The 12,705-nt window shown below is 34.2% G+C and overlaps 2 protein-coding genes across 2 annotated transcripts; both read right to left on the minus strand.

Moving 5' to 3' along the window:
- Window positions 1-404: 404 nt before the first annotated feature.
- LOC104102612 (cathepsin B-like protease 3) lies at window positions 405-5,639 on the minus strand. Its single transcript, XM_009610374.4, has 12 exons — window positions 5,620-5,639; window positions 4,325-4,520; window positions 3,459-3,512; window positions 3,288-3,368; window positions 3,016-3,172; window positions 2,906-2,910; window positions 2,732-2,806; window positions 2,525-2,650; window positions 2,172-2,390; window positions 1,208-1,321; window positions 1,084-1,119; window positions 405-789 (listed from the first exon to the last, which is right to left on the minus strand). Exons 1-12 carry the CDS (start codon window positions 5,637-5,639, stop codon window positions 655-657), a joined length of 1,218 nt encoding a protein of 405 aa, XP_009608669.4. The 3' UTR covers window positions 405-654.
- A 1,903-nt stretch (window positions 5,640-7,542) lies between these two features.
- On the minus strand, window positions 7,543-11,425 carry LOC104102613 (cathepsin B-like protease 2). Its single transcript, XM_009610375.4, has 10 exons — window positions 11,099-11,425; window positions 10,320-10,373; window positions 10,148-10,228; window positions 9,877-10,033; window positions 9,687-9,766; window positions 9,342-9,467; window positions 9,012-9,230; window positions 8,450-8,563; window positions 8,322-8,357; window positions 7,543-7,811 (listed from the first exon to the last, which is right to left on the minus strand). Exons 1-10 carry the CDS (start codon window positions 11,165-11,167, stop codon window positions 7,674-7,676), a joined length of 1,074 nt encoding a protein of 357 aa, XP_009608670.1. The 5' UTR covers window positions 11,168-11,425; the 3' UTR covers window positions 7,543-7,673.
- Window positions 11,426-12,705: the final 1,280 nt, after the last annotated feature.

Here is a 12,705-nt window from a genome sequence, read left to right on the forward strand (position 1 = left end):
TACTAATACCATGATTTGCTATGCATTAGCTATACATAGGATAATACCAAATAGAGTGTATAACTAATGTCTGTATTAGTTATACATAATTTGAAAAAATGTATCAAACAAGGTATTACTAATACACAAAACTAATGCATGCATTATTTTCTCCAATACACTCTACCAAACGACCTCGACAATAAGTTACGTATTCACTTTCTTCCAAAATAAAACACATTGGAGGGAGGGGAGAAGGAAATGATATGCTAACTATGATTATGATGAATTAACCAAAATTATGATGAGTTAACTTAGCCACCTTTAGAAATTAGGGTAAAGCTAACTAAAATTATTCCTATTTATCTTTCAAAGATCAGTAGACAACCCAATTTCTTCTAAATTTTCACTAAAATTACCCGAAGTTTCGACCACAATAATACAGTTCATTGATAATGTTAAGTAAAATTCATATTAATGTTACAACAGTGCCAAGATTGACAAAGTACTTGTGAAGATATACATAACAGATAAGGAAAGCACTTCCACTGATAATAAGATAGTGGAACAATTGCAGACAACTTAAGAGGGGAAGAATAATAAACTTAATATGTTATTGTTCCCCAGTCTTCAGAAACTTGCATTCTATTTAGTGTTTAGTTGAAGAATTAGCATTCACATTGCGGCGTCAAGGAAAGCATCAGAGACATCAAGTTCCACGTTCAGATTTCTGGCTGAAGGCAATCCTGCAACCACTTCATCTTCGATTTCACATTCGTTTGTTCCTCTTCTGATCTTAAAGTAACCATCCTGCCATGAACACAAATATACATTTCAGAAGAAGGATGTACGCTCTGCTCAATTAGCACGTCTTCAAGAAGTAGCATTCACCCCCTCCCCCCAAAACCCAAACCAAACCCAAGAATGCGCATGTATAAAGTACTAGAGACATATACTGAACATTATGAGTCAAGTGTGTGAACTCTGATTTTGATAGGGAAAAGCTACGGTTTTAAAACATTTTAGTAATTTTCCCCGAGGAAGAATCGACTTTTTTTCGTTCAAGTAAGCTATGGAAAGGAAAAGGATTAGTTCTAGACATACATCACCCCAGCCTCTGTTCCACTGATTGGCAAGAAGCTGCAAAGCCGAAAAAAGATGATCAAATTTAAAAAAGGACGAAATGGTTTTGAAGATATAATGGCACAATTCGAAGATATCAACAAACCCAATAGTCCTCTCCATCCTCGGAGGTTCCCCATCCGATGAGTTTAACAGCATGGCCTCCCATTATATCACCAGTTACATGCTTGTAAACTCCAGACTTGTAGTGAGCGAAATCCTGTGCTCAAAAATAAGCTTGTCATTCAGTAAAGGAAGGGCATATGTATCAAAGTAGGAGATAATAACAGATAGAATAAAGAAAATAATTCAAGTCAACAAATCCTAATTTCACCAGAAAAGATCACCATGCCGAGGCAAATGAAAGAACATAAGCAGCCTACTACTGAAGCATGTACCACACTTGACAAACAGTACATGTGTGCACAAATATCCCAGACTAGGATATTAGTACATTCAAACAATGAACCTTAGATATTACTCGTAGTACATTTTAACATACTATTGAACTTCCAACTGGTACTTCTTCATTGTGATAGACATAATTATTCTGGAAGACTAAACGACTACAGATCACAAATTGGCATAATAATTCCACAAACATGGTTGATGGTAATACTAGGATTTAGAAAGGTAGACTTGGTGACCAAAACTTATTTTGATCTCTGTATAAAAGTTAATCGACAATAATTTGACAGTTAACCAAAGAAAGAAAGTAATTTCAATTATATTTTGTTATTTCATTCATTTCAGCCAGGCAGTATATAATGTCTTCATGTACGCTTTCTAAAGAATTCTCAAAAATACATTTAGAATACAGTACTAATAATATTTAACTAAAGTTTCTCAATGTATATTAGAGTTAGCCAGGAAGAAGCCTACGCAAGCTAACAACATCATAGGGTAGATACTGAATTGCGTTGTGATTCGTGTTTGGGATCGAGGCTCAGTTGTCATTGCTCTTTTAAAGGTACACGCAACATCCAACTTTATATCTAATATCATATAGTACGAATTGTATCTCAAAATTCAGTATCATAACTTTACTCTCCTTCCTCAATCATTCTTACCTCGTAAACAGTAAAAGAGACCTCAACTGGTCCATTCTTGTACACTTCTGTCATGATACTGTGTGGATCGGAGCTGATCATGTATGCATTGACGCCAAAATGCTTGGACCTACTCCAGAGTAAATTCTGTTTAACGCACTTCCTGTGACACTTTGGGGTGGGATATGCAGGTTCACATCCAGGGTGGGAACATCCCTCGTTATCAAAGTAAGGGTCACACTGCCAGAATAAATTTTATTAGTCAGTTGAGAATAAGGATCCACAATATCATTTTGAGTGGTGTATAAGGATCCAAAGTATCTGAAAGCTGTAATCTTTCTGAAGTCCAATAAGTCAAGAACAAAACCATATACCTCATCTGTGACCACACCCTTGCGGACAAAGTACTTCCAAGCTTGTAACGGATATCCACCATCACAACCATCCCCACATAAAAAGCCACAGCATGCTAAGAGATCATTTGCTGACAGAGAGATATTCTGCCTCACGTCAAATTTGAATCATCAGTGACAATAACTAGAATAAACCTTGCAAGTATTCAGATTAAGAAATGAATTTACCAAGCCATAATGAATACAGAAACGATCGGACAATGATTCAACAGCACCAAAAGCCCAACAAGAACCACAGTGTCCCTGAAATACAAACGATCAGATTATTAGAGTACCTGGAAGAGAAATTTGCAAATTTAGGGAGAAATACATAGGAGTGATACTAGAACCAAGATAATTCACCTGATCTGCGCCGCAAAATAGTACCGGTGCATGACATCAAAAGATGGAAAGCATTAGCACCCCACTATAGGACAATAGCACTAAATCAAGCACAAAAATAATAAACTAACCAAGAATTCTCCCAATAGTGCTACAGTTAGGCCAAGCCACTCGTGCGTCAAACTCTTGTGGCAACTCCAAAAGTTTTGGATGAGTTAAAATAGGAATGCCCTTTAAATCACCCTTTCTTGTGGGCTTAACTCCAAGAAGGCGCTTAAACTGGGAAACCTGTGAATGAAAGGTAACATATTCATGAAAAGAGCGGTGAAGGATGTATCATTGCACAAAAGAAAGTGCAACGCAGTTTGTCCAAACAAAATATACAGCTTTATGGAAATCTCACCGTGAAATTTGAGAATCGAGGGTTCAGTGCAGCTTTCCATCCAGCTTTTTCATTTTCATTAACCTGTTTAATGATTGCGTCCTGTATGCCCATTCAAAAAAAGTCTCTCGCCTTTTAGTAAGAACAGAGTACAATGTGACAGTATTATCTTCTCTATCATGAAGGTCTTACCTGAAGGATTGCGGATTCCGCTTTAGCTTGGGATATTGGTTGTTCTGCAACAACCTGCTTGCCATTCAAAAAAAAATGATTACTGTTACCTACGCATATTTTATTTTGGATTTGAAGATAAACCTACATCTATGTTCCCTCTTTCTACCATTCAATAGTATTGTTCCTTTGTCAAGCGCTCAATTAACTTATACAGTGTGCAGAAAAAGAGAGGATCGGATTGAACATTTCAGCTATGGAACATTTTTGCTTCTTACTTGGGACGTAGGCAGGATAAGGGCAGTTGAATCAAATTAGAGGTTTCTGCTAAAGAACTCATTTTTCCTTCTATAATAATATGCATAAGCTTGGTGAGTAGATTACCATCTATTGGAGCTTCATCCATATACACATTAAATGCGGGATTTTATTAGGTTTGTTGTAGTTCTTGTAGTATTACACCATCCACACCACCACCACCCCCAAAAAAAACCTCCGCACTGTCAACCCAACATATTTCCACTACATATAGGTTCCAGGCAACATCTGCAAAAACGAAACTATTACCCTCCCCCCAAAGAAAAAAACAAACTCAAGCAGACCTCCTCCTCATGTATTGCAGGCAACATAAACTGAAGCTTCAAGAAACATTTAAAAGATTTCCCTTTTTGGAGTACATTAGTTAATCAACTAATTTATCATCATGATTACCAAGATTAAGCTAACCCAAAAGCTAAAAAAAATGGAAGAAAGCAAAACAAGTCAAGAAAAACACAATAGATGGGGCTTTGATCTGCTACAATCACTCAATCCATCTATTCATCTAAAGCTATATAAACCACACCAACCAGCCAAAAACACAAATTATGAAGAATCAAGGATCGAACCTGCAAAACAACGATAGAGGCACCAATCAAAAGCAAGAGAGTGGCTAAGGCCATGTGATTCATCGCTATATTTGGCTTTTCTTTGGAGTTCTCCAATGGTGGTGTGAGGTGCAGGAACTCCCAGAAATATATAGATACAGGAAAAGATAGATCAATTATTGGCCCATCTCTTTTGACGTATGATAAAAGTTTATAACTTTATCAACTAGAGAGATGATTATTATTGATCCACTTTAGGATATTTTGAATTAAAGAATTGGATCAATATTGGCCCTCCCCAAGTTCTGCCAAACTTAGGTGTACATGTTTAGAACCACGTGTGGTTTTGTTATTGGATATTTGGATGTAAGAGAGTACAATAATTTTGTAATTTCAAGATAGATTAACGATTGAGATCTCTTATCATGTGTTTGGCCGAATTAGAAAAGAGATTCCTTCAAGTTGGAGTCCGTTTTTTATATTATTCCTTTGAAATGAAACTACCCACTTGCTGTTCAATATTTATTGAAAGAATGGGTGATATTTTGTTTTTTTATAAAATAAAATATATGATATAGAAAAGGTAATGTAGAGGGTCTCGTTTAATTTTTAAAAAATTATTTAAATTTTTTGAATATTTAACTAGGTTAAAAGATATGAATATCCAATTAGTTGAGATTACTTATGAGTTTATTTATTTGCATTTAATGAAAATATGAATCTTAATCATTCAAATTTTTGTCATTGATTATGTTTGTTTCTTAAATCTTAATCATTAAGTGCATTTATTTTTTCTATTAACAATTACTTAATGATACTAAATAAATATTCAGATGTATAATATGGTTTTAATATTATTAAAATGTTATCTACTCAAGAATTTCGTCGAACAAGGTATTTGACAACTACTCTATCCACTTTGATCGCTATCTACCATCATTCACTACTTACAACCATCATCTTCAATCACCGCCACGACCATAACCACCACTGTCATTAGCCATTATTTACAATATAACACTAATCACAACTATCAACCACCACTAGTCACCATGACAATCATCACCATCAGCCACCATCATATATAACTAGCCACTACTATTAGTCGTAGCCTCTATTATCTAGCATCATCATCAACCACAATTGACAGTCGCCATCACCAACAACCATCATCAACCATCACCATTAAGTACTATTATCAGCCACCATCATAACGAGCTACTAACCACAAATTCACCGAATGTCATCCAACTTATTATTTATTTCATAAAAGTCACTTATCTATTTTTCATCACTTAAAAGTCACTCAACTTTACCTTTGTAACTTAAAAGTCATTCTAGTTCAAAATCTATAAAATATCCAATAAAAAATATGACATGGCATTACATTTAATTAACAAATCTAACAATAATGCCACATAAGCTTAAATAGACCATATCTAAGTTAGACTCATTTCTTGCTCAGCCCGATTTCGGTTGGTTTTTTGAATATTAGTTTTAATTTATTTTATATGAAAAACCGACCGATTTCGGTCGATTTCTTAAAAAATAAATTTCGCGGGATTCTAAAATAGTTTCCCGCATTTTTGTGCAAAAAAAAAAACGACCAAAGTCGGCCGGTTTCGTAAAAAAATTAAAAATTAAAATATTTTGGAAAACCGACCGACTTCGTTCGGTTTTTCGCGGTCGGTTTTGGCCGAATTTTTAGTAGTGAACTTCTACTATGCAATTTCATTGTGGGTATTTCTTACCAATATTTTAACTTTAATGGAATAGTAATTTATGAAAATAGATTCTTATTAGCTTGTTGTTCTTGTCTGTTAGTGGTACATTTATATGTTATGTGAGATTGAAGTCGGTCAGTTTTTTAAAATATTTTATTTTTTAATTTTTTTTTACGAAACCGACCGACTTCGGTTGTTTTTTTTTTTTGCGCAAAAATGCGGGAAACTATTTTAGAATCTCGCGATATTTTTTAAGAAACCGACCGAAATCGGGCGATTTTTCATATAAAATAAATTAAAACTAATATTCAAAAAACCGACTGAAATCGGGCTGAGCAAGAAATGAGTCTAACTTAGATATGGTCTATTTAAGCTTATGTGGCATTATTGTTAGATTTGTTAATTAAATGTAATGCCATGTCATATTTTTTATTGGATATTTTATAGATTTTGAACTAGAATGACTTTTAAGTTACAAAGGTAAAGTTGAGTGACTTTTAAGTGATGAAAAATAGATAAGTGACTTTTATGAAATAAATAATAAGTTGGATGATCATGAGTGAAATTAACCCGCCATCAATTACCACCACCGTTAACCATTACCACAACCAACTACTATGGAAATTTATTTTTTTAATATTTGTTTTGATGCAATATTAAATTAATTCGTATTTTATTGAATTTAATATTTATTATTTTTCAATAATGGAAAATTTATACATTCTCATGTTGAGAAAATAAACTATCTTAATTATTTAATATTCGAATTTTATTGCAACATATTAATATTTAGATGCGCATCCAGACTAGGTCATTTTAAATTCAATGAAATAAGTGGGGCCCAAGAGTCTTTGAATTGGTAAGAGATTTTGTATGTTTATAGAAAATATCGAGAATTTCCAGTTTTAGATGCTTAAATTATATAATATTGGACTAAGATGGAACTAAATCAGAGTGGCATAAAGGTGAAGATTCATATAATTGACCACAGCTAGTCAGCTAGGCTCAAATTAAGACGTAGTAATTTTTGCTGGTTGTCAGATTATGAAAACATGCATCTTTCAAAACTCCTAAACTAGAAAAGCACAAAAAATTGATAAGGTGAGGAATATTTCGCAGTTTGTACACATAAAATATGTTTTTGTCTCTTTTTTAAAATTTTATAAAATTCTTATAGATAGAAAATTTTCATGTCTGTATTCGACTTACCTTTTGATTGTTTTACCTTTTCAAATATAACCAAAGGTTGTATTATAAGGAGTAAGTAGTAATCTAGTCAACAGAATATAAGCGGTACATACCTCTTAACTAGCAAATTGAAAAAGAAAATCCAGAAGTCTTGACAAACAAGAGAATTACCATTTTAATTTATGTTTTTCTCTAAATTTGGGACAAAGTTGTTAAAGAAAATTGTGTAAATTGTGTGGACAACTTGAATGCATTGCGGGCATGCCCACTGATTAAGCTCGTAGGACTTAATTACTAGAGTAACAAATAAAAATTATTCTTAAGTCATAAAACTGAAAACTGAAATTAACAATATAACTGAAAGGCGACTATTGGAACAAGTGTTGATTATGAATTATACAGATAATTAAATCGACGAGATAAATATGCTAGTGCATTAGGGTTGAAGAAGTAGCCTTTTACATTGAGGCATCAAGGAAAGCATCAGATACATCATCAAGTTCCACATTCAGATTTTTTGCAGAAGGCAATCCAGCCACCACATTATGTTCAATGCCACACTCATTTGTTCCTCTTCTGATCTTGAAGTAACCATCCTGTCATATTGGAGATATACATTCATTTAGAGAAGAAGCTACTTTAACTTCTGTGCATTAAAATAGTATACAATTTATTTGCATCATTAGGTTAAATGACATACGACGGCATGTAACTCTCTATAGTAATCCTAAATGAGTAACTTCAAAAAATGCAGTAAATAACTTGCCTTAACTGGTTAAAATATAAAAGGGGCAGTCCGGTGCACAAGGCATCCCGCGTTCACGCAGGGTCCTGGGAAGGGCCGTAGCCCCAAGGGGTATGATGTAGACAGCCTACCCTAATGCAAGCATTAGTGGCTGCTTCCACGGCTCGAACCCGTGACTTATAGGTCACACAGAGATAACTTTACCAGTTGAAATATAGTGCAAAAATTATTTACGTTGTTAGTTTATATAAGTTGAAATCCATTTATTGATGTGCCGCATCAACAACAAGAAGCTAGCATGCCTATGGCTAAGGACTTTTTGCTCATATATGAAAACATAGGGATGAATTTAAGGACATACATCACCCCAGCCTCTGTTCCAAGAATTTGCGATAAGCTGCAGATGATATATAAGGTGATTAGATTTTGACAAAAAGATATGCTTTTAAATAGAAAACAGGACACCAGAACTTGAACACATCTACATACCCAATAGTCCTCTCCCTGTTCACTAGTTCCCCATCCGATAAGCTTAACAGCATGGCCTCCCATACTTTGACCTGTTACGTGCTTGTAAACTCCTGACTTGTAGTGAGCAAAATCCTGTGATTGACAAAAAAAAAATAAAAAAAATTGACTCATTGGTTAGAGGAAAGCATTGCTGAGAAAAAGAGATGATAACAGTTATGATCAAAGACAACAAACAAAATCTAAACAAATCTACTTGCACCGAGAAAGAGATGATGCAGTTTTACGACAACAGGTAACTTCTGATATTGTCTTGTGGTTAGCATTAAATATCTCATTTACAGATATTAGTTTGCAAGTAAATCTCGGGCAAACATAAATTGGGAAGGTACATCGGTAGTTAAAGTTTCTCAATTATCATAACAGTTACACTATAGGTCACCTAAAAATAATTACATGTATCTCATTTTGGGATAGGTAGGCAACCACATATAAGGTTACCAGCTCAGATAATGTCATGTACGGAAAGCTGTATCAAATAGTTTTAGGATCAGAACTTAACATTCTTCCTTATCGTCATTACCTCGTACACTGTAAACGAGACCTCAACTGGTCCATTTTTGTAAATTTCTGTCATGATACTGTAGGGATCACGGTGGATTCTGTATGCATTGACACCATAATGCTTTGATTTCCCCCATAGTAGGTTCTCCTTCACACACTTCCTCTGGCACTTTGGGGTGGGATATCCTGGTTCACAACCCGGGTGCGAACATCCCTCATTATCAAAGTAAGGGTCACACTGCAAGAATAAAAACAACTTTATTAGTGATTGATCATAAAGATCCACGGTAACTAATGGTTTTACTGAAAGCTGTAATCTCTTTTGAGGTGAAAATAAGACAACATTTACCTCTTCTGTGACCACACCCCTACGGATAAAGTATCGCCATGCTGATATAGGATATCCACCATCACAACCGGATCCACATAAAAAGCCACAGCATGCTAGCAGATCATTTACAGACAGAGAGATATTCTGCATTACACATTAAAAGTTAACATTAGTGACATTAACTATAGTGAAAACTTCACAAGCATTTTGTGCTAATATAAGATAGTTTCCACGTGCTTGGCCCATGAGAAAGAATCAGGGCTCGCACATGAGAGAGTATGCTGAAGATATATAAATAAGTAAATAAAAATGCGTCATCTAAAGCTTTTAAATGAGGTGGTCACACAGTTCAACAGAATTTACCAAGTTGTGATGGATACAGAAACGATCAGACAACGATTCAACAGCACCAAAAGCCCAACAAGAACCGCAATGTCCCTGATCTGTGATGCAAATTTGTCCCAGTGATTGATGTGCAAAGACGGAAAGCATTAGGATCACTATCATAGAATTATAATTCAATAGTAGTAAGCAAGAACAAGAAGAAACTGACCCAGAATTCTTCCGATAGTGCTACATTGAGGCCAAGCTTTTCGTGCATCAAACTCTTTTGGTAGCTCCGAAAGTTTAGGATGAGTTAGAAGTGGAATTCCCTCCAAATCACCTTCTCGTGCGGGCTTAACTCCAAGAAGGCGCTTAAATTGTGAAACCTGTGAATACCAAAGATGGACATAATTATAAATGCATGTTTTCAGTGTATAGCAACAAAATAAGCAACTGTTGTTGATGGTTAGAGAAAGCGCTAAGATATATGATGATCTGACCGTGAAATTCGAGAATTGAGGGTTGAATGCAGCTTTCCATCCAGCTTTGGCATTTTCATTAACCTCTTTGATGATAGATTCCTACACGATCATCCAAAAAGCGCTCTTAAGTTTTAAATTTGAAGCAACAAGGGCACTAACATCTTCTTTAATCATGAACAGAAGAATATACCTTAAGGATTGCAGACTCAACTTTAGCTTCAGATATTGGCTTCTCTGCAACAACCTGCTTTCCATAAGAACACATCAATTCTATTCATCAATAGACAAGCTAAAAGCTTTTAGGAAACAGAGTTGAAACTCCAGGAACAAAAGTATGACACAGTGGGTCACAAACGCAGAACTAAAGGTTTCACTTTAATCAAGATGAAACACTTCCACAATTTTTATTTTCAACATTATAATACTATTAACCTGGAAAATTAATTAAAAATTTGTAGCAAATGCATCATATGTCTAAAGCACTATAACGTAGAGGAAGAATCATAGAGCAAAGCAGAAACTGTAACTAGTCCATTGTTTTTCGTCCATTTTCTGCCCTTTCTGTATTTCTTTGTGAAGCAATACTTCCTCTCATGTTATATATAGAAACATGTAAGTTAACTAACACATAAGTAATTTGCATCAAACCATATATTTAACTGCAGGAACATGTCTATACTTCTCTTTTCTCATTCTCACTAGGTAATGAGAAAATTATTAAAATTTACTTCTACTCATGATTTCAAGTCAACGCTTAACTAAAGCATAGGATGTCCTAAATACCCAATAATCTTTGATCTTTCTGAAGAAATACGAAAAGGGTAATCCATGTAAATTGTAAAATCATCAAAAGCTATTAAACCAATACGCTAAATCCACCTAAACAAAATCATCAATTCAATAGGCAAGGACTACCCATAATTAGAAATACTCCTACTGTAGAAAGGTTCAAAGAATGAAGAAGCAAACCTGCAATACAAGGATAAAGAAAGCACCCAAAAGCAAAGGAGTTGCTAAAGACTTCAGAGTCAAGGCCATCTTTGCTTCTTTTTTTAGCTTTCCAGTTGTGGTGTGGAAATGGAGGAAACTCAAAGGTATATATAGATAGATGAAAAAAGAAAAAGGAGATGATAACAATCAATTATTGGCCCATTCTCTTGACATATAAAAATGATGGCTTTATCAAACGGAAGATGATGGCTACTGGTGGTTTTATAAGATATTTTGAATACTTTTGTATTGAAGAATTTAATCGAGTTAGTCCGTTTAACCTTTCCCAAAAGTCTGTTTCAAGTTGGAACGTTAGGTATTCTAGTTGGACTATTTTACAAGCAATATTGCATTCTCCTTTTTTGTTTTTTTGTTTGGTTAACAGAAAATTTTAAGTCTCATGCAAGTCATGTGAGATTGCTTGGGAAACATATCATAGGGTGACAATTTGAGCCCAAATCCGTCCAAAGTTGGGTAATCAATGATCCGCCAACCCGTTCAAGGTTGGGGTGGTCATTGATTCGTCTATTTGTTGAACTCATCTAAAGTTAAACTGATTTTTGTCCAAATTGATCAATGAGTAACTTTGCTAAAATATCGTTAATATAATTTTTTTTGTTTGATATATTATATATGACCATACAAAAGAAAAATATCTTATTTGATTATTAAACAATATATAAGAAAATAATACATATTAATTAAAGCTTGGTAAGAATTGAGTGGTTTGGATTATGATCTAAATTTTAGCCCAACTTGACCTAATCAACTTGCTTTATGATCCGCTCGTTTATTGACTCAGTCCATTTTGACCCGCCCAAAATCAACTCAACCCGCCCATTGACATACGTAAGTGAGAGTACACGGACCTTTATATGTTCACCATAGTCGATATTGCCCTTAATAGATGTTAATGTCTCTAAGCTTCCGTTAATCATTCGATTAAAATGCATATTTATCTTAATTGTGCCAAATATGCTCAATAATTAATAGAGGAACTAAAACTAGAATAATATAATAACTCAAGGGTTAAAAAGACCTAGTTTTGCAAAAACGAAATGGTTATTATAGTAAAAATTAGCATATCACTCTAAATTGACTTAGAAACCAAAGCCACCCGATCTTTAATTTGATGGCATGCCCCGATCTTTTCTTTGTAAAACTATTAATTTATCTTCTATTTAGTGGTTTAGTAAACTCTTAGAAAAATGTAACAAAGCTGAATAAACAATTTGAAAAGATAATGTAAAAAGAAAGTGAAATGGAATGTAAAAATAAATTACATTAATCCAAAACATATTATTTTTGGTACATTAACCCAAAGTATATTTGAACATTGGACTGAATATTGTCCATTCCAATTTTAAAGTCAATATCGTGAAAATTCTGAGGAGTAACATCAAGTTTTGCTTTTGTAATTTTTAGATGTGACACACCGAAGAGGTTGTATTATAACATTATAGAATTTGATTAAGTCACGTTTCTTCGTTTCCAAGGGCAGTGATATACAAAAATTCAACAATTTTCTTTATGATTTTATTTTCTGTTTCCCTTGGTGTGTAGTGGAAACGTGAGTCAGGTGTACA

The sequence above is a fragment of the Nicotiana tomentosiformis genome, chromosome 2 (assembly GCF_000390325.3).
Source record: "Nicotiana tomentosiformis chromosome 2, ASM39032v3, whole genome shotgun sequence".
In the NCBI taxonomy this organism is placed as follows: domain Eukaryota; kingdom Viridiplantae; phylum Streptophyta; class Magnoliopsida; order Solanales; family Solanaceae; genus Nicotiana; species Nicotiana tomentosiformis.

What these genes read in the sequence shown, in the direction of transcription:
- LOC104102612 (XM_009610374.4), bottom strand. Translation starts at nt 5,639, where the DNA reads ATGACTTTTAAGTTACAAAG. An exon ending in TCTCTTTTACTGTTTACGAG is followed by an intron (nt 1,322 to 2,171) that starts GTAAGAATGATT and finishes TTTTGAGCACAG; the next exon opens with GATTTCGCTCACTACAAGTC. An exon ending in AGGATGGAGAGGACTATTGG is followed by an intron (nt 1,120 to 1,207) that starts GTTTGTTGATAT and finishes TCGGCTTTGCAG; the next exon opens with CTTCTTGCCAATCAGTGGAA.
- LOC104102613 (XM_009610375.4), bottom strand. Translation starts at nt 11,167, where the DNA reads ATGGCCTTGACTCTGAAGTCTTTAGCAACTCCTTTGCTTTTGGGTGCT. An exon ending in TCTCGTTTACAGTGTACGAG is followed by an intron (nt 8,564 to 9,011) that starts GTAATGACGATA and finishes TGTCAATCACAG; the next exon opens with GATTTTGCTCACTACAAGTC. An exon ending in AACAGGGAGAGGACTATTGG is followed by an intron (nt 8,358 to 8,449) that starts GTATGTAGATGT and finishes TATCATCTGCAG; the next exon opens with CTTATCGCAAATTCTTGGAA.